This window comes from Vigna unguiculata, chromosome 10 (genome assembly GCF_004118075.2).
Source record: "Vigna unguiculata cultivar IT97K-499-35 chromosome 10, ASM411807v1, whole genome shotgun sequence".
Lineage (NCBI taxonomy): Eukaryota > Viridiplantae > Streptophyta > Magnoliopsida > Fabales > Fabaceae > Vigna > Vigna unguiculata.
The window spans coordinates 31064690-31085341 of NC_040288.1; the positions used below are offsets into that span (position 1 = coordinate 31064690).

Below are 20652 nucleotides of genomic sequence, written 5' to 3' on the forward strand. Positions count from 1 at the left end.
TTCATATGATATTTCACTGTTACTTTGATCCTACTTGTTACATTGGTGCTTCCATTGACGTCAATGGCAGAGAACACAAGGATGAAAGATATCCAAGCCCAACTTACTTCGATTTTGAGCTGGATTGAGAAACAACAGGAAAGGGAAAAGGCAAACTGTGATTTGATCATTCAGTTTCAAACCGCTAACAATGACCGAATCGACCAAATGTAGAAATCGTTGGATATGTTCAATCAAGGTTAGACTCTGCACATTGATGCTTCGAACTCAACCGACTCACCGCTAGTGATGACACCCTGTAGCTGTGTGCGACCTGCCCACGAGATTTCGCTAGGTTTTCCTCACTTTGATGGTACATCCCCTGTACTGTAATGGATTTTTAAAGTAGAGAAAAATTTCAATTATCACAGAATTCTTGATAATGAACAAGTGGATATAACTTTAATTCACTTTGAGAAGGATGTTATTTCGTGGTTCCAAATGTTGCATCGTATGCCAGCTATACAGACGTGGCCAAATTTGACAAGAGCTCTAGAAAGTTATTTTGGACCTTCTCCTTTCGATTCTCCTATGACAAACCTTTTCAAGCTCCAACAATCAAGAAATGTTTCAGATTATTATTTGAAGTTTATGGCATTGACAAACCGTTTTGAAGGTCTTAGCGATGTTGTTGTGTTGCATTGTTTTTTAAGTGGTTTGAACCGTGAGATTAGAAGGGATGTGGTAGCCTACTGTCTCGCCAATTTACTTAGAGCATTGGCCTTGGCGAAATTGTATGAAAACAAGTATACACCTCTCGTTCAACAACGTGGTACTAATTATAATCATAAATATTCGTCTCTGTCATCTAGCAGTATTAATGCTAGCCCAACAAAAATTACTCCTAAGCAGTTTTTGCCACCGTTGCTACCTACACCTCCTATTCATCCAACCAGAAATGTAAATGTGAAGAGAATTACACTTGCTGAGTTGTAATTGAGGAGAGAAAAAGGTTTATGTTACTTCTATGATGAGAAATTTTCTTTTAATCACAAATGTCCCAATAGGCAATTGTTGATGTTACAAATTGGAGAAGAGAGCTCTGAAGTTGATCACGATGCTGACACTGTGATTTCCAGCATGCCTACACAGATTGATGTAGCATTAGAAGATAATCATCACTTGTCTTTAAATGCTATGAAATGCGGCGTAAAGGTTGGTACCATTCGTTTTATTACTCATATTAATACTCTACCAGTTACATTATTAGTGGATGGAGGTAGCTCTGATAATTTCCTATAGCCAAAGATTGCTAAGTTTCTTAAATTGCCTATAGAAAAAGCACCATTGTTTAGAGTCGGGGTGGGGAATTAAAATTACATGATTGTAGAATGAATGATTAAAGAAATCAATATTCAAGTTTAAGGAGCTAAATTGAGTTACCTGTATTTTTGTTACCAATTTCAGGAGCTGATTTGATATTAGGGGCCAATTGGTTAAAAGCAATAAGCTCTCACATCACTGATTATGAGTTGTTGCAATTGAAGTTCTTATATGAAGGAAAATTCATAACATTATAGGGAGAAAAAGATTGCTCACCTACACAGGCACATCTGCATCACATAAGAAGAATGATGAACACTGATTCAATTGCAGAGGTATTCAATACGCAGTTGGTTGAAGAAAGTTTGCATCATTTTCCACTTAAGGAATTACCTGTTGATATTGAACTATAATTGGCTTTGCTATTACATAATTATAGCTCAGTTTTTGAGACATTGACATCGTTACCACCACAGCGTTTTCATGATCATTCAATTCCCTTGATTGAATGATCCCAACCTGACAAAATTAAGCCTTATCGGTACTCTCATAGCCAAAAGGCCGAAGTTGAAAAGATGGTGCAAGGCATGCTTGATAAAGGTATAATATAACCCAGCAAAAGCCCTTTTTCTTCTCCAATCATTTTGGTCAAGAAGAAGGATGGATCATGGAGGGTATGTACTGACTATAGAGCTCTTAATGCTATCACCATTAAGGATACCTTTCGCATTCCAAATGTTGATGAACTTATAGATGAGTTATTTAGAGCCACTTTCTTTTTGAAACTAGATTTAAGATATGGCTATCACCAAATCTTGTTGAAACCAGAAGATAGACATAAAACGACATTTAGAACCCACCATGGACATTATGAATGGCTTGTAATGCCATTTGGGTTAACTAATGCTTCTGCCTCTTTCCAGAGTTTAATGAATGAGATCTTCAAGGAATAATTAAGAAAATTTGTGTTGCTTTTTTTTTTAATGATATTCTGGTCTTCAGTGCTACATGGAATGATCACTTATATAATTTGGAGCTGGTTTTGGGAATTTTGTTGCAGCTTAAAGCCAATTTGATGAAGGCTCAAAACTATATGAAGCTCTAGGCCGATAAAAAGAGAAGAGAGTTTCAGTTGTGCATTGGAGATCTCACATTAGTCAAATTGCAGTCCCACAGACAACATTCAGTAGCTCTTTGAAAGAATAAAAAATTAGCCATGCGCTTCTTTGGACCATTTGAAATGGTGGAAAAAATAGGTCCAGTTGCTTACAAGTTGATGCTTCCTGATACAACCAGAATTCATCTTGTTTTCCACATTTCCTTGCTTAAAAAGTTTGAAGGACTCACTCCCAACAATATATACCATTACTTTTGACCACCAGTGAATTTGGACCAATCTTAAGTCCTATGAAAGTGCTGCAGCAAAGAGTTATAAAGCATAATGATGCTGATATACAACAGGTGCTAGTACAATGGCAATCGACTCAAGCCAATGAAGCTACTTGGGAAGACTTTGAGGAATTTCATAATACTTATCCTCAATTCAACCTTGAGGGCAAGGTTCAGGGTTAAAGGGAAAGGTATTGCTACAAGAAAAAAAGAAAACAACAGAAAATATAGTTGAAGGAAGGGGCCCAGTGGAAGTGGAGCCACATGACAAGGAATTGAGGAGAAGCACACGTGAATGGAAGGAAAACGTGTATTTAAAGGAATTCATTTAGTGAGAGAGGCACGTGTCTGGTATCCAATCCTCTCAGCTAATTGTTTATGCTCCTTCTCTACTCATTCTCTCTCTCTCTGTTCTAAACCAATTTTGTTACTCATTTCATCATTCCCTTTCTTCAAGTATCCACATTGAACGTCAGGAATTCCATTACTTGTGGCTTCGTTATATTTTCCATTTTTAATTCCTTGTAAACCAAACTCCATCATTTTAAATTATGTTGGCAATTCCATTCCATTGTTCCATTGGGTTTTTACTGTTTCATATGATATTTCACTGTTACTTTGGTCTCAAGGTTATTAGACTCGAGAGTCTACGTAGACTTGACTCGCAGTCCCGACTCGTAAACTCGACTGGCAGACCTGACTTGTAGACTCGTAAGAGTCTATTTCATATGAGAGATCGTACATAGTAACTTAGTTCAACACACATGTCACTGTTGTATAGGTTCAAATAACACTAAATACATAGGTTAATACAAATCACAACATAAATAACTTCAACTTTCTAGCTCCAATCCTCTAATTATATAATCTCCAACATCATTATCTCTTTCATCATCATCTTCTTCTCTATTACCATCATGTTTTTCCTTGGATGACAAATGTGCATCATAAACATTGACATCAAAAACTATATTATCAAGATCAAATGTCTCTAAAATAGGATCAAGTGAACTTCCCGAAGTATTTTTGGGACATTGTGAATCAATCTCAATCAGTTAAAACTGACTTAATTTATTTTTTCAGAAAACCAAAAATACAAAAATTAAATTAAAAATAAAAAGACAAATATATATATATATATATATATATATATATATATATATATATATATATATAAATATATATAAAAGTAACAACTCAAATTAATTTAAAGGAATACATATGTATGTAATGTGTACGTAATAGTAACTTAAAAATAATCTTGAAGTGAAGCACAAAGATAGAAAAAGCCACGAGAAGGTGAGACAGTGAGAAACTGAACCAGCTCAGAGGAAGAAGTGTGACGGCCACTACATCTGCAACGTCGTAGAAGTGTGACACGACGTCGACACGATGGCAACGCGTTCAGCAACACGACGACGACGAAATACGACAATGACGGGACAACAATGCGTTTTCAAGTTCAATCTTCTCTTGTTCTTTGATTAGGGTTTTCGATTTGAGCTTCGATCTCTCAATTGGTTTGCATTTCCAATTTGGGGTTTTGGGACTTTAGATTGGGCTTAAAATCTAAATCTAAGAACTCGTGAGTCTGTACGACTCAACCGAGTCTACTCCGAGTTTGAAAGAAAACGAGTTTATTAACGAGTTAACTCGTAGACGATAAGTAAATTCGCAGAATCATACGAGTTTATGAGTCAACCCGCGAGTTCGATAACCTTCTTTGGTCCTACTTGTTTATCGACACATTGAAAGGGGAAGTCTATATAAACGATTATATTTTTGTGTGTCAAATTTTGGCACAACCAGACTCCTTGATCTGGCTCTTCAAATCCCTAGAAAAGCTATTTCAAATACAATAATGTAAAACTTGAAATCAAGCAAATAAAGTCTATCAATAAAACTAGTATTGACCTATTTATGAGTGCACATGTTTTCTTCCATATAAATACAGTAAGTTATAAAAGAAAATTCGAAAAGAGTAAGGTACACTAATACAAAGTATAAAACATTCTATGATGATGGCAGTTTAACTGTCATAAGTAATGCAATAACATTTAGTGAGAGAGGGAAGATTCGAGACCGAACAACATTCCAACTCCTTCTCTATCCTCTTCCCACGACATTTGTGCCTCCAATTCGCCGATGAAGTGCGACGTCGTCATCGTTGCCTAGGGTTTAGCCTCACCGCTCAAGGATCTCCCTGTTTTTCACCTTCTTTCTTCTCTGTCTTCGTATTCACAATCTTCAATAAACTCGTGAGTCGTTTCTACCCGCGTTTTAATGTTTACTAACAATGCATTGCATCCATTTTCATCTTTGGTGTGTGGAAAACGAAATTTTTCATTTGTATTTTTCACTGTCATTTGAAATTGAATTTGATTACCTTGGAATTTGTATGTGGAACTAATTTTACTTTGATGCTTGCTGACATATCTTTAGAGTTGCTATCTAGAGCTTGTTCATGACATGAAGGTTGTGTTATTGCTTTTGTCTGTAAATGCAGTTCTGTGGATTCTCTTTCGAAAATCTTTTATGCTAAAGAAGCTTCATAATGGACCAACTACACATCCTTCACAGTAATTAGAAGGATAGCTTAGAAGGATAGTAATATCTAATGCTTTATTTAGAACTCGCAAAAGTTGATTAACTTGTTTCACAGTGATTTATCTGTGACTATAAATTAGAGTTTCTTAATTAATACTTTAATTTATCTACATTGAATTTCATGTGTATTTTGTTATTCCTCTTGCGTACATTTTGCTTTCACCAGTTCTTGGAATTCTTGGCCAACGAATCCAAAAACCATTAATGTATAATTGATTAGACAGATAACTAAACCAACCTGTGAATACATTGATAAATTCATGGGTACTGCCGTCCGGATTTTAAACATCACATTCCATTTTATAAAATAACCTTTACTTCAACCAATCATATCATAATTCTTTCGGGAAAAACAAAGTCTTTGAACTTTCATATACGAGTCCTTCTGTCACTGCTACATATACCGACCCTTAAATCTTGTGGCAAATGTATCATTACAACAAAATTTAATTGATAAGTCAATGAATGAATCAATTATGGCAAACTGTTTTTGCAGTTTACTAGTTATGGCCTTGTATATGATGGGTGAGCTATCATCTGTGTTTGGTGCCATCAATCAGGAACGCGAGGCTTTGCTGAACAGCGGTTGGTGGAATGATTACCGTAATATCTCAGACCATTGTCGTTGGGTGAGTATCGATTGCAATGAAGCTGGAAGTGTTATTGCTATTGATAGTTGGTACATGAAGACTCCTTCATCACAAGAATTGCTTTGGATAGATAAGTTGAACTTCACTGCCTTCCCCAATTTAGTCACTCTGTATCTAACTGGAATGGGTCTTAGAGGAAGCATCCCCACAGCAATAGGCTCACTTACAAACCTTACTTATATTGACCTGTCCAAAAATATTCTCCAAGGTAAGTTGTTGTAGTTCTCTTTATTGCATTATTCCTTATAAATTCTGTCAATGGGAGAATTTTATTATCTCTTTCTTCCTATCATCCAATTGCAGGTTCAATACCACCAGAATTTGGTAACTTGACACAATTGCAGACGCTATCTTTCTTTCATAATTCTCTATCGGGTTCAATCCCATCTACATTGGGTCAATTGATGAATTTGAAATTTATGTATCTTGATTCAAACAAACTTGAAGGTAGGATTCCCACGGAATTTGGGAATTTGACAAAATTAGTCAAATTATATCTCTCAGATAATTTACTCACAGGTTCAATTCCTCCAAATTTGGGTCAATTAGAAAGCTTGACATACTTCTTTTTTCAATCCAACCAAATTACTGGTCCAATACCAGTAGAATTTGGAAATTTAAAAAGCTTACAAAGGTTATATCTCTCAAATAATTCTCTCAATGGTTCAATCCCTCCTACTTTAGGTCGTTTGGATAATTTGGTACATCTCTTTCTTGATTCTAACCAAATAGAAGGCTACATACCTGAAGAATTAGGGAATTTGTTCCAATTAGAAGTTTTGAGACTTAATCATAATAAGATCTCGGGTTTAATACCTGCAAAACTTTTTCAAATGGACAAAATGTTCTCCTTATATCTCTCATCAAATCAGTTATGCGGTTCAATTCCATTTGAAACCATGAAATGTCCTTACGCTACAATAGTTGATTTGAGCCATAACTTGTTTAATGGAAGCATAACTTCCCAAATTGGTTGTGTCAGTGACCTTAGTCTCAGTCACAATTTTCTTGTTGGTGAGATTCCATTTCCTTTTAGAAGGAGTTCCGTGCTTACGCGATTGGATCTTAGTTATAATAATCTCTCGGGTAAATTACACAAGGAACTTGCTAGTCTATCATATATAAATCTTTCATACAATTCATTTGACTTCTCACAAGATCTTGATTCAAAATCAGGGGTACCAGATTACTGCTATTTCAAGGAAGACTCATTAATTAATGATCACCACATGCCCAATTTCTCATACTGCCACTTGCTCAACCAAACAAATCCTCAAACTAGGAAAAGTAAGCCCGTGATCATGTTAATTCTTCTTCCTATCATTTTCTTCATTCTTTTATTACTCCTTTCAATATTATATTTCTCAAGATGTAAGCCTAAGAAAAAGTGTGAAGGAATAGCAACAAAGAATGGAAACTTGTTTTCTATATGGAACTATGATGGTAAAATTGCATTTGAGGATATCATTGAAGCAACCGAAGACTTTGACCTCAAGTACTGTATTGGGACAGGAGCATATGGCAGTGTTTATAGAGCACAATTACCCAGTGGAAATATTGTTGCGCTAAAAAAGCTCCACCATGTGGAATCTCAAAATCCATCATTTGAAAGAAGTTTTCAGAATGAGGTGAAGATGTTAACAAAAATTCGTCATAAAAATATCGTAAAGCTTCATGGCTATTGCCTCCACAATCGATGCATGTTTCTAGTCTATCAATACATGGAAAGAGGTAGTTTATTTTATATTTTGAATAACGAAGTGGAAGCTAAGGAATTGAATTGGAATAAGAGGGTGAATGTGATTAAAGGGATGGCAGAGGCTTTATCCTACATGCATCATGATTGTATCCCACCAATTGTTCATCGAGACGTAACAAGTAGCAATGTTCTATTAAACTCACAATTAGAGGCTCATGTCTCGGACTTTGGAACAGCTAGACTCCTTGATCCTGATTCCTCAAATCAAACCTTGGCAGTTGGCACATGTGGCTACATTGCTCCAGGTGAATGTTATTGTCTATTACAAGATCACAATATTTTTATCAATTTCTAGAATTGATATGATAATATATTTTGATAAGTTAACTTTATCTTTTTTGTCCGCAACAGAACTTGCTTATACAATGAGTGTGACAGAAAAGTGTGATGTTTATAGTTTTGGAGTGGTGATTTTGGAAACATTAATGGGAAAACATCCTGGAGAGCTAATTGCATCATTATTTAACCCAACTACTCAAAGTATGTTGTTGAAAGATCTCTTGGATTCACGTCTTCCTCTTCCTCTTCAAAAAGATGCTAAAGACATACATCTTGTGGTAAATGTAGCATTATCATGTTTGTGCTCCAAACCAGACTTAAGGCCATCAATGCAACAAGTGGTTAAGAAACTCTCTAGTTTGAAAATACCATTTTATTTGCCTCTCCATGAAGTTTTTATCCATCAATTGATGAGCCAAGAAATAGGTCTTGTTTCATCTGAGTTTCATGAATATACTGAGCCATAGGGAAGGGAATTACATGTAATCAATTTTCCTAATGCAACAAAGGGAAGGGAAGTTACCATTATTTGTTCAGTGTGATTCATCATACGATCAAGATCAAGTGGAAAATGAATATATTTACTTACTTTGCCTCCACCAAGGCCATTGCAGTGACCTTCCTCTAGTCACCAACGGTGAGCAGACCACCATAGGGTGGCTCGTCGGCGTTGCTGGTCGCCACTGAAGCTATTGTCGGAGTTTCTTCAGGCATTTTAATTAAATGGACAAAAGGGTTTTCCATTGTAGATATGGTTAGGGTCTCGGCTTTCAAGCAATTTCAATATGAGAAGCTTCTATTTAAACATTACGAAAAGAAGGAGAAAATAAATTAAACAAAAAAAAAAAAGAAGAAGCATACAATGGTGATTGAAGACGATGGGATTGAAGTGATGTGTCGGGTTGTGGATGCTATGTGGGGCTCCTGGCGATTATTTGGAGAATGGAGGTTGAAGATGGAAATAGGATTTATGTAGTGAATGGGCTGAATGGTTTGTGTGTCAAAGTATAGATGGAGAAGAATGATGAATCGAAGTGCTATGATGTTATACAAAATTTAACACATTGAACACTCTTTGGACTAAATTCATTGCTTTAAGAAGTATTTTTGTGGAGAGAGTAATTCTATTTTTTTTTATATAATTGATTGACAAAAATATATTTAATCTTAAAAATATATTTAATCTTAAAAATGATGGTAGACCACTTTATAGATTTTGATTGAGATGATAAATGATTTGTTTTTCATTTTGGTTAAATTTTAAATTGAAAATAATATTTTTTTTAATTTTAATTTATTGATGATTAACATTATTTAATCTTAAAAATTACACCACGATTTTTTTTTTTCAATTTTTCATTATAAATAGTTATAATTTTCCATAGATTTTTCATTTATACCATCTAACCTATCCTTGTGTTTGGATACATGATTCACCAATACTTCAATTTAGGTTATGTATTTATGTCTGATATATATTCGTGTTCGTTATTATAAGATACTTTATCAATATTTATCAATGAAATATCTAATTTATGAAATTGTAGTAGCCATATATATTTATTATTTTTTTAAGAATTATTGTACATTATTCAATATTCATATATCATAATATCATATTATTTTCAAAATAAACGTTGACATATCAGATACGTGTTATATCCGATATACATATCGGATACGTGTCATATCCGATACACGTATTGTATAGTATCATCCGATATACGTATCGTATTGTATTATTGTGGACACAATTTCATAACCTTTAAATAGGTTGAATTTAAGCTAAGCTAATCTCTTTCCAAATAGTTCATTTTTCAAATATTTTTCTTAGACAAGGCAATTCAAATTTATTGAATCATATTTTTCTTATTTGAATAAAATATATTTTAATTTCGATTAAATTCAAAATAATATTTAGATATTAACAAATTATTAATAATTCAAGAATATTAGTATTGATGATATATTTTAATTAATCTTTCTTTATATTATTTTTCATTAAAATCTCATTTATAGTTTTTTCTATTGAAATTGACAAACTTTTTCTTGATTGTCGATATTATTTTCAATTAGTATCGAATTTAATTATTTAGTCTAAGATCAATTAGCTATTGATATAAAAATAATAATAATAATTAAAGACATCGACAAAAGAAAAACACGATAGATGTCAATGAAAACAAATCTAGTCTTCCAACTTTGACCAAAAAAATTGTCTAATATAGAGAAAGAAATAACAGTAATTGGAAACAATAAAACAGAATTCCAGTAATGTAAATAAAAATAATTCTTATTAACATCAATAAAAAAAACCTAGTCTACATCGGTCGAAAGATAGTCCACCCACTGTTGGCCAAGAAAATTGTAACTAACGCTGATAAAAAATAACTTCGGCATGTAGTGTCCAGAAAATACATATAATTGATGTTGGCTGAAAAGGACTTTGAATAAAATCACATGAAAAAAATTGAAAAAAAAAAAACTTGTTTGACTTCACTCGAAAGACATTGATAATGTGGATCAAAGAAAACTCTGCCTAACATTGGTTGAAAACTAACTCTGGTGTAACATCAAAAATAAAATAACCTTGGTAGTGTTGATCCAAAAATAAATTAAATTTACTTTAGTTTAGTTTAAAAGAAACCTTCGTGGATACTAAGAAAAAAGTGTTGAGATAGACACTCAAACCTTATTCAAATCAATAATGTGTCGGTCTTAGTTAAGTAGACCTTGTCTCAACAAAAATTAAGTTTATGAGATAATATAAAAAGAAATGATATGAATTTAAGGATATGAAGAAACTCAATTTCTTACGTTTTTTTTTTTGTGAAATTTTAAATTCTTTAATTCTACTTTCATGAAATTTTAGACTTTCAATTTATTTTAAAATTTTCTATATACATATTATAATAAAATTCTTAAATAATAACTAATTTTAGTCACTAAAAATTAGTTATTATAGTAATTTCTACGAAAAAATATAATTAATAACTAAATTAGTTATTAATTAATTAGAGATTAATTTATAACCATCTCGTAATCAAAATCTCATATTACATATAGAAATATTCAAATTTTCCATTTAGTCAGTTAGCTAGTCTTTTATTAATACCTTTAGTTTTTCCACTCTCTTTTGTATATCCAGTATTATAAAAGACATTCCCCTATATTGATAATCTTGAGTTGATCAATAAAAGTGTTATGCAAAGTTTGATTTTTCTTAGTCCGAGTCATACACACTAACATGGTATTAGATTAGGAATTTCTCTCCTTGCTTCTACATCCTTCTTTGCGATCAAGCATGGCTCAATTCAACCAACACAACACAACACCAGATCATCTTATCATCTCACCTCTATTAATAGAGACCAATTCTAGAAACCTAAGAACAAGGAAAGATTTATCAAGGACACTCTTCCTTCTCTTCCGCTCAACAATCCTCTCCATGACGTTTGGTGGCGATCCAACTCAATGGTCATATCCTGGCTGATACGTTCGATGGTGCCCTCCATCAAGCATTATTGGATGACACTACGTTGGAAATTCGGAAAGATCTTAAGGAAAGATTTTCCCATTCCGATAAGTTTCGTGTACCGGATCTTCAATATCAAATCAAAAATTATAAACTAGGTAAGTCCACCGTTTCTCAATACTACACAAAATTAAAAATCTTATGGAAAGAAATCAAGCTATACCGTTGCATTTTGGCTATTACTTACTCCATGCCTTGCTCATGTGACCTCCTTCCTAAACTGCACATCTTAGTAGTTAATGTTTAATGATCAACTTTTAAACTAATTCGTTGGTAATTAAAAATAATCTTTTATTAATAATAGTGACTATTTTAAAAATCAATAATTTTTTATTTTGTAAATTGGTATCTAAATTGATCACTTAAGTGAGTAAAAATTTTGTATCACTAAAATTAATTATTAAGGGAGAATTTTCTTGTAGTAAAACATGTTTTGTCATAAAACATTCACTACAAAAAACAAGTAGAATTATCGATGGACAAAATTTATCCGTAATCATAGAAATTTGTCAATAAATTACAAGAAAATTTTGGACCCAATTACTAACGAATTTATTGCCAAATTTTACAAAAATTGAATTTTCAACGAATTAAACTATAGATTTTTAAAAATTTCAATTACCAACAAATTAAAAAAAATCCATTATCAACAAATTTTAAAAAATCCATTTCTAATGAATTTATTAACAAATTTTTAAAATAAATTTAATTACTAACGAATTTATCGAAATATATGACTATAATATGATCAATGCAAAAATTTTGGCATTAATTTTATTAATAAAATTTATAGACGAAAATACTCATTAATAATAAATATTATAAATTATTGATAAATTTTATCAACAAATTTACTATCTAACATATAATTTTGTCAGTAATAAAATTTTTAATTTATCAAAGAATATCATCAAAAATATTATCAACTTATATTTTTGTTTGTAATTAAAATTATAAAATATGTCTATAAAATCGATTAGTAAATTTCATTTCCCTGACAAATTTTTATTCTTTTTGTTTGTAATTTTGCACTTTCTAATTGTCAATAAAATAAATTACCCTCTTTAAATTTCTTATCAGTGACGAAACTTCCTTAATAAAAGTATTTCTTTTTAATTTTAATATATTTTACTTTTTAAATTTGTATATTCACTGATAAATAATTTTTTACATCAATAAAACAATTTTATTTGAAGATCTCTATTACTCATTCCAACACACGTGTGTGCTAAAAATAACTTGATGTATGCTAAAATATTGAATAGAAACTAATACAAAACGTTGATGTGAAACTTTAAAATACTCACTTAAATTGATTTTTTTTTGTAGTAAACTTCGAATCAACCCATACCAGTCTAAAATAGCTAAAAATTTTAAAAGAAAAGATGAAGAAATCTTGTTTAAGTTAGAATAAATATGTTTTAATTTCAAGCAGTAGGTTTTGATTTTGGTTCTTTCAATTTAGATTTCTTTTAAATCTTTCAAAAATTGAAAATTATTAATTTGATCTCCTTTTAGAATGCTTATTTATTTGTTTAACGAGAAGATAAGTGATCATTCTAACCGATATCTATTTATGAAATGATGTGAACATTTGTAATAACTACATAATTCTTTGATGACAAAATAGTGTAAAAGTATATTTTTACATCTGGTTTGGATACAATCCAAAGACCATACAAATAATACCATCAATGAATCATCACCAAACAACTTAAAGAACTAATTGGAATTGAAAATTGAATTAAAAACCAACTTTTCTAGTACGAAAAAAATATGTCCTTTTCTAATTTCATAAGTGTCTTTTTACACTCAACTTTTTGTACAGGCAGTACTGCAACGGCTTTTGAAGTGTATTTTTACATGAAATCTGGTTTGGACACAATCCAAAGGCCATACAAATATTTTCATCACCATGAATCATTACCAAACAACTTAAAGAACTAATTGGAATTGAAGATTGAAAAAAAACCCAACTTTTCTGGTTCGAGAATCAAATGTTCTTTTGTAATTCCATAAGTGTCTTTTTACACTCAACTTTTTGTACAGGCAGTACTGCAACTGCTTTAAAAGTTTACTAATACAATCAAAAATAGCACAATTGCCTTCCTAAAATTAAGTATATTGATGGTTAGATTACCATCAAATCATGAATAAATCTGTCAATGTACAAACTACATATTAACTCCAACAAATGATTCAACAATATATAGAATTGTGCCAACATAAGTGGCTTTTTCAATGACACTTTTAGTTCTAAGACTGCATAACACATTGCAAGTTAAATAACATATTCCAATGTATCAATTTCTATTTCATCCAAGTTTCCAAAATACATATACAATGAGTACATTCATTATCCTTCGTTTACCTCAATCTAACTATCCCTATCTAAAATTATCTCAAAAATCCTGTTATGGCATTCTAACTTCTACATTTATAGTAGCTATTTCTTCAACAATAGATCGTAGTGCTGAATAACTTCATCGCGTTGGACATTATCTTCATGTAAAACTCAATCACAAACGAATTTCTACCTAATTAAACAATCACTTCAAGTGAAGAAAAATCATTCTACAATGGAATCAAAGCCATACATTCAACCAATAAGCATTTCGGAACTAAACGCGTTCAAACAAGGGTTTTGGATGATAACCTACCGGCCAAATGTTCGTTGTGTGAATGGCCTTTAATAAACCAACAACTACGCCAACAAGAGTGCGCCCAAGCAATGCACCGAACGGTACCCACCACTTTCCGCCGAACCCGCCGCCTCCAACAACCCAAACCACTCTCGAGAACTCCGCTATCCGCTTCCATTGCTACCCACAACACCAACCTTTATGGAAGAATAACCTTTTGGGGAAGAAAAAACTCTTGCGGACCAAATATCTCTGTGTTTGTGTGACCTGCTCGAAGAATAAACTTGCAGGAAAGGAGAAGGACGAGGGAAAACGAACCAACACACTATATTTTTTTAAAATGTTTCTCTAATTCACCACGCGTGCACATGACGCAAAATTACCTGAGACACCGCCTCCAATTACTGTTTCATTTAAAAATATTAAAATATTGCATATCACGTAGGCGGGTAAAAATTGGGTCAAAAAAACTGAGACATTGTATAATTATCCTTTTGGAATGGATAATGATAGAATTTGATTACTTCTTTCATAACTATACGTGGCTATGACTTGTTAATTGTTTTTTTTTTTAATTTTTAATGGAATTTCACGTTGGCAGTGTTTGAAAAGTAGAAAGGATTTAAAGATCCATGAGGCTGAAACTCGTCTTTAACTACGTTCGTTTTCTCGAACTAGTCTTCCTCTTCTTCGACCTTGTGTACACTTCTTGAATCGCTGTTGTTGGTGCGCAATATATTTTGGTTTTTAAAGCGTTCTTCTTTAACTCAACCGCTGATGTTCCTCCTCAACTTGTGATCTTCTTCTTAACCTATGTTGTTCGTCTCCAAGCCCTATTATTCTAAAAACTCTTCTTCTTCATTTTCTTATTCTTCGTCGTAATGATGTGGGTTTACTCATTGAACGAAAGCTCTGTTGGTTCGTCCTCTGTATCCATTGGTGTGGAAAGGAGCCATTTTTGCTGTAATTTGTATGGGAGTGGAGGTAGTAGTGACGTTAGTTAGTGGCTTTTGTCTTCGTCGTCAAAGCTAATCGAGGTTGCTTATTAGAAAGCTTCTTGGTCGTAAGTTATATTTAAGTTTCTGTCTTCTTATTTTATTTTGGTTAGGGTTTTGTTTGTCATCTTATTTTTTGTTTTTGACCCTTTTTGTGGATTTTTTTATCGCATTGGCATTGAATGTGGAGAACATATTTTGTGACTGCATTGTGTTTTTGACGTTTACATGAAGTGTGCATACTTGACTTCATTACTTATTCTTGAATAGGGATGACTTTCGGTTGTTGGCTTGCTAAAATTAAAATAGAAAAATACTAAATTTTCAATTGTGATATTAAAATTATATAAATGTGTAACATAATTTTAATTTTATTTTTAGATATTTATAATTAATTTTAAATAATGATAGAGTAATTTAATATGTGAAAATAAGAGTTGACTAATTAGGTGTACTTTTCGATATACATTGAAGAATCGACGGTAAAAGATATATCCACACTGGAAGGGGGCATTAAATGAAATTGCAGGAAGGGGAAGAAAGTCAATCAATTAGCACTGCACTTTCTCGTACGGATTCCTCATTGAATGCACTTCACACACATTTTCATCTTTCTACAAACACGGACCCTTCAACCAATCCTATCGTAATTATTTTGCAGAAACCTTCACATACATTCAATCAAATAAGAATAATGTTCCGTGTGCATGAAAAATTTACGTCTAAGTCCTCGGCAATGCATTAAAGAGAGTGCACCAACCTCAAAAGCGCTGAACATTGGTAAAATAAATACACAGGGGCCATGGGTCCAAGCTATTAGGTGTAAACTAGTTGGTATTATAAATGTATCATACATATCTTTCAACCAATCCTATTAACTCTTCTGAAAAACCGCGTCTTTGGACTTCCATTTTTTCGCTGAAAACGGTTGAGAAGAATTTTGAAAGCATGTTTCCATGGGTCACTATTATATAGTTGATGAGTTACAGAAGGCATTTGAATCCGATACAATCAAGTATGGCTAAGTGTGTATGCAGTTTACTACTTATAGTCTTTTATATGATGGCTGAGCTATCATCTGTTATTGGTGGCGCCATGCATTCTTCTTCCATCAATCAGGAACGAGAGGCTTTGCTTCACAGCGGTTGGTGGAATGATTACCCAAATATCACAAACCATTGTGATTGAGACGGTATCTCTTGCAATCTAGCAGGAAATGTTATTAATATTGGTGGTTCAACGATGAACATTCCTTCATCAAAAGAATTGCTTTGGATTCAGAAGTTGAACGTCACTGCCTTCCCCAATTTAGAGTATTTGTATCTAGATGGAATGGGTCTTAGAGGAACCATCCCCACTCAAATAGCCACACTCACTAACCTTAGCTATCTCATCTTGTCTAACAATCATCTCCATGGTAACTTCTTCTAATTCTCTTCATTTCATTCTTACAAATTCTCTAAATGGGAGAATCTAACTCTCTCTTTCTTCATCTCCTCCAACTGCAGGATCAATACCACCGCAACTTGGTAACTTGACACAATTGCAGATGTTATATCTCTCTCAGAATTCTTTAACAGGTTTAGTCCCATCTTCACTTGGTAATTTGAAGAACTTGCGTGCTCTCCTTCTTCATGCAAACAAACTTCAAGGTAATAACATGTAATTATATTTCTCTCATTTCTCATGTAATTTAATCATCTCTTTCTTGCCAACAATAGAATCCAACCATCTCTTTCTTGTTTCTTGTTCTGATCCAATCGTAGGTTCAATACCACCACAACTTGGTAACTTGACACAGTTGACGAACTTATTTCTCTGTGATAATTCTTTATCAGGTTTAATCCCATCTACATTGGCTTAATTGATGAGTTTGCAATTTCTCTATCTTGAATCAAACAAATTTCAAAATACCTTAATGGTTAAAACTATTTCTTACTCTCATCCAATTGCAGGTTTAATACCACCGGAACTTGGTAACTTGACACAATTGGAGGTCTTATTTCTATGTGTACAGTATGGCCTACCATCGGTCAGGCGGACCAAGGACCATCGGTCAGGCAGATCCTCTTTTATGAAGACAACCGACAGGACGCACGACTCATCGGTTGGGCGGCCACACCAAAACCTAGATCAATAATCAGGTTTAAAACGCAATTGGGCCATGATTAAGAAACCCTAATCACAGGCCCAAACCAAAAACTATAAATAGAAGCTCAAGACAGGTACCCCGATCGCCCGACCAAGCGAACGGGAGGAGAGCCGAGCTACGGAGCGAAATGCAGGACCTAGATGTTAACTGTGGGCAAATCCGAGAAGATCTTGACTGGACGACCGAGCAACAAGAGAAAGAACTGTATAAGCTCGCTAAGGAGGACGTCAGACAAGAGGAGAAAAAAGGTAATTTGAGTGTTGATTGTAGGTGCTTGGTCCCTACACCCCGAAACACTATGTAAGAATTCTCTAGCAGGTTTAATCCCATATGCATTGGGTCAATTGATCAATTTGCAATATCTTTATCTTGAATCAAACAAACTTGAAGGCAGGATTCCGACAGAATTAGGGAATTTGACAAAATTACAAATATTACTTCTCTCCGGTAATTCACTCACAGGTTCAATTCCTCCTGCTTTTGGTCAACTAAAGAACTTGACGGATTTCTTCCTTCAATCTAACCAAATTACTGGTCCTATACCAGTAGAGTTTGGAAATTTAAATAGTTTACAAACATTACATCTCTCATATAATTCCCTCAACGGTTCAATCCCTCATAGTTTAGGTCGGTTGGAGAATTTGGTACACCTCTACCTTGATTCTAATCTGTTACAAGGGCACATACCCGAAGAATTAGGAAATCTGACCAAATTACAAGTCTTGCAACTTTCTCATAATAAGATTTCAGGTTTATTACCTCCAAAACTTTTGCAAATGGAGAAAATGTCCTCTTTATATCTCTCGTCAAATCAGTTATGTAGTTCAATACCATTAAAAACCATGAAATGTCCCTATCATACAGCAGTTGATTTGAGCCCTAACTTATTTAATGGGACAATAACCTCTGAAATTGGTTGTATAAATGACCTCAGTCTGAGTCACAATTTTCTTGTTGGTGAGATTCCATTTCTTTTTAGAAGAAGCTTCATACTTAGTCGATTGGATCTTAGTTATAATAATTTTTCGGGCAAAATACACAAGGAACTTGCTAGTCTATCATACATAAACCTTGCATACAATTCCTTTGACTTCTCACAAGACCTTGACATAAAATCAAACCTACCAGATTACTGCTATTTCGAGGAAGACTCATTAATCAATGATCACCACATGCCCAATTTCACATACTGCCACTTGCTGCACCAAACAAATCCTCAAATTAGGAAAAGTAAGCCTGTGATCATGCTAATTGTTCTTCCTATCATTTTCTTCATTCTTTTATTACTCCTTTCAATATTATATTTCTCAAGATGTAAGCCTAAGAAAAAGTGTGAAGGAATAGCAACAAAGAATGGAGACTTGTTTTCTATATGGAACTATGATGGTAAAATTGCATTTGAGGATATCATTGAAGCAACTGAAGACTTTGACCTCAAGTACTGTATTGGGACTGGCGCATATGGTAGTGTTTACAGAGCACAACTACCCAGTGGAAATATTGTTGCGTTAAAAAAGCTCCACCGTGTGGAATCTCAAAACCCATCATTTGAAAAAGTTTTGGGAATGAGGTGAAGATGTTAACAGAAATCCGTCATAAAAATATCGTAAAGCTTCATGGCTATTGCCTCCACAACCGGTGTATGTTTCTTGTATATGAATACATGGAAAGAGGTAGTCTGTTTTATATTTTGAATAACGAGGTTGAAGCTGTGGAGCTGAATTGGAGTAAGAGGGTGAATATCATTAAAGGGATAGCAAAGGCTTTATCCTACATGCATCATGATTGCAGCCCACCAATTGTTCATCGAGATGTAACAAGTACCAATGTTCTATTAAACTCACAATTAGAGGCTTATGTCTCAGACTTTGGCACAGTTAGACTCCTTGATCCTGATTCTTCAAATCAAACCTTGGTAGTTGGCACCTATGGCTACATTGCTCCAGGTGAATGCTATTTTCTATTACAAAACAACAATATCTTTACCAATTTGTAGAACTTTTATAATTGGAATTAACTTTCTTTACTTTTTTGTTCACAACAGAGCTAGCTTATACATTGAGCGTGACAAAGAAGTGCGATGTTTATAGTTTCGGAGTGGTGACTTTGGAAACATTAATGGGGATACATCCCAAAGAGATAATCTCATCGTTATCAAACCCAACTACTCAAAATATGTTTGTGAAAGATCTCTTGGATTCGCGTCTTCCTCTCCCTCTTAGGAAGGAAGCTCAAGATATAAGTCTTGTGATAACACTAGCATTATCATGTTTGTGCTCAAAACCAAACTTGAGGCCATCAATGCAACAAGTGGTTGAGAAACTCTCAAGTTTCAAACTACCATTATCTTTACCTTTCCATGAAGTTTTGATCTATCAGTTGATGAGTCAAGACATATGCCATCTTTTATCCAATTGTCAAGAGTGAACTCTATTGAGCCAAAGTTGAGGAAAGTAATAATGCTCTGCATATTAAGAACACTAACTTTTCTTTTATTGAATTCAAAAAGGTACACGTTATTGTTGTTTGTTTTCTCATTTCCATAGCGCTGATCCTTTTAAAGACATCTGTAACACTTTAAACCAAATAGCATCGATAGACGTATAAAAGGCAATGTGTGTTGCGAACATACAAATATTCGTCCAGGTCCGTCGTTCCATCATATTTATCAAACGTTTCCATCTTCCAGTGATCTAGTGGAAGGGAGTCCACAATTCCCACAGTGAAAGTGTGTATTCCGACTGTATCCACAATGGTTGTGGCGGACGGGTTATAGTCTTTACTGGCCTTCTTACTTCCTTATTGGGTCGTTTGCTTATGTTCCGCACGGGGTTGCTTAGTTGGCCCCGGTTGGGTTGGAGTCGATGAGGTGGGGCCTTTGTTATTCATATGTTGTCTGCACGCCTTTTCTTCATCTCTTCCATACTCTTAAAAGGTAGGTCTAGGCCCATTCTTGCAGCTTAGAATCTAAGGAATTCAAATCTAATATGATTCCTCCACTCCTAGTTGAATGAATCCTTGCTTTAATTTACAAGACTCTTTCACCGAAGACTCCTTCTAAATCACGTGGAAGCCTTTAACTAGAGTGTGATGATTTGTTTTGACTTGAAACCAATTTTCCAACTCAATCCAAACCAGTTAAGTAGATGAGTGGTCAATTCATCACTAAGCATAAATAAAAACAAACTATTAATGATAGCATAGATAAATATCCAAGAAGTAGGAGTACAAAGAATTAGAGTTGGTTACATCTAACCTCAACACGAGAGAGTTCAACTACTTATAGAATATTATAATACAATTCCAACAACATCTACATATAGGATTTACAATAAAAGTATC

General features: G+C 33.6%; 1 protein-coding gene and 1 pseudogene across 1 annotated transcript; both read left to right on the forward strand.

Moving 5' to 3' along the window:
• The first annotated feature begins 3944 nt into the window (after positions 1-3944).
• LOC114166616 (MDIS1-interacting receptor like kinase 2-like) lies at positions 3945-8477 on the forward strand. Its single transcript, XM_028051367.1, has 3 exons — positions 3945-6156; positions 6252-7952; positions 8059-8477. The coding sequence occupies exons 1-3, from the start codon at positions 5760-5762 to the stop codon at positions 8451-8453; spliced, it is 2493 nt and encodes an 830-aa protein (XP_027907168.1). The 5' UTR covers positions 3945-5759; the 3' UTR covers positions 8454-8477.
• Positions 8478-16200: 7723 nt separating this feature from the next.
• On the forward strand, positions 16201-19737 carry LOC114165532 (annotated as a pseudogene).
• Positions 19738-20652: the final 915 nt, after the last annotated feature.

Bases quoted from the DNA above. Each gene is read 5' to 3' on its own strand.
- LOC114166616 (XM_028051367.1), top strand. From the start codon at position 5,760: ATGAATGAATCAATTATGGCAAACTGTTTTTGCAGTTTACTAGTTATG. The intron at 6,157-6,251 runs GTAAGTTGTTGT...ATCCAATTGCAG, and splicing joins GTCCAAAAATATTCTCCAAG to GTTCAATACCACCAGAATTT. The intron at 7,953-8,058 runs GTGAATGTTATT...TGTCCGCAACAG, and splicing joins ATGTGGCTACATTGCTCCAG to AACTTGCTTATACAATGAGT.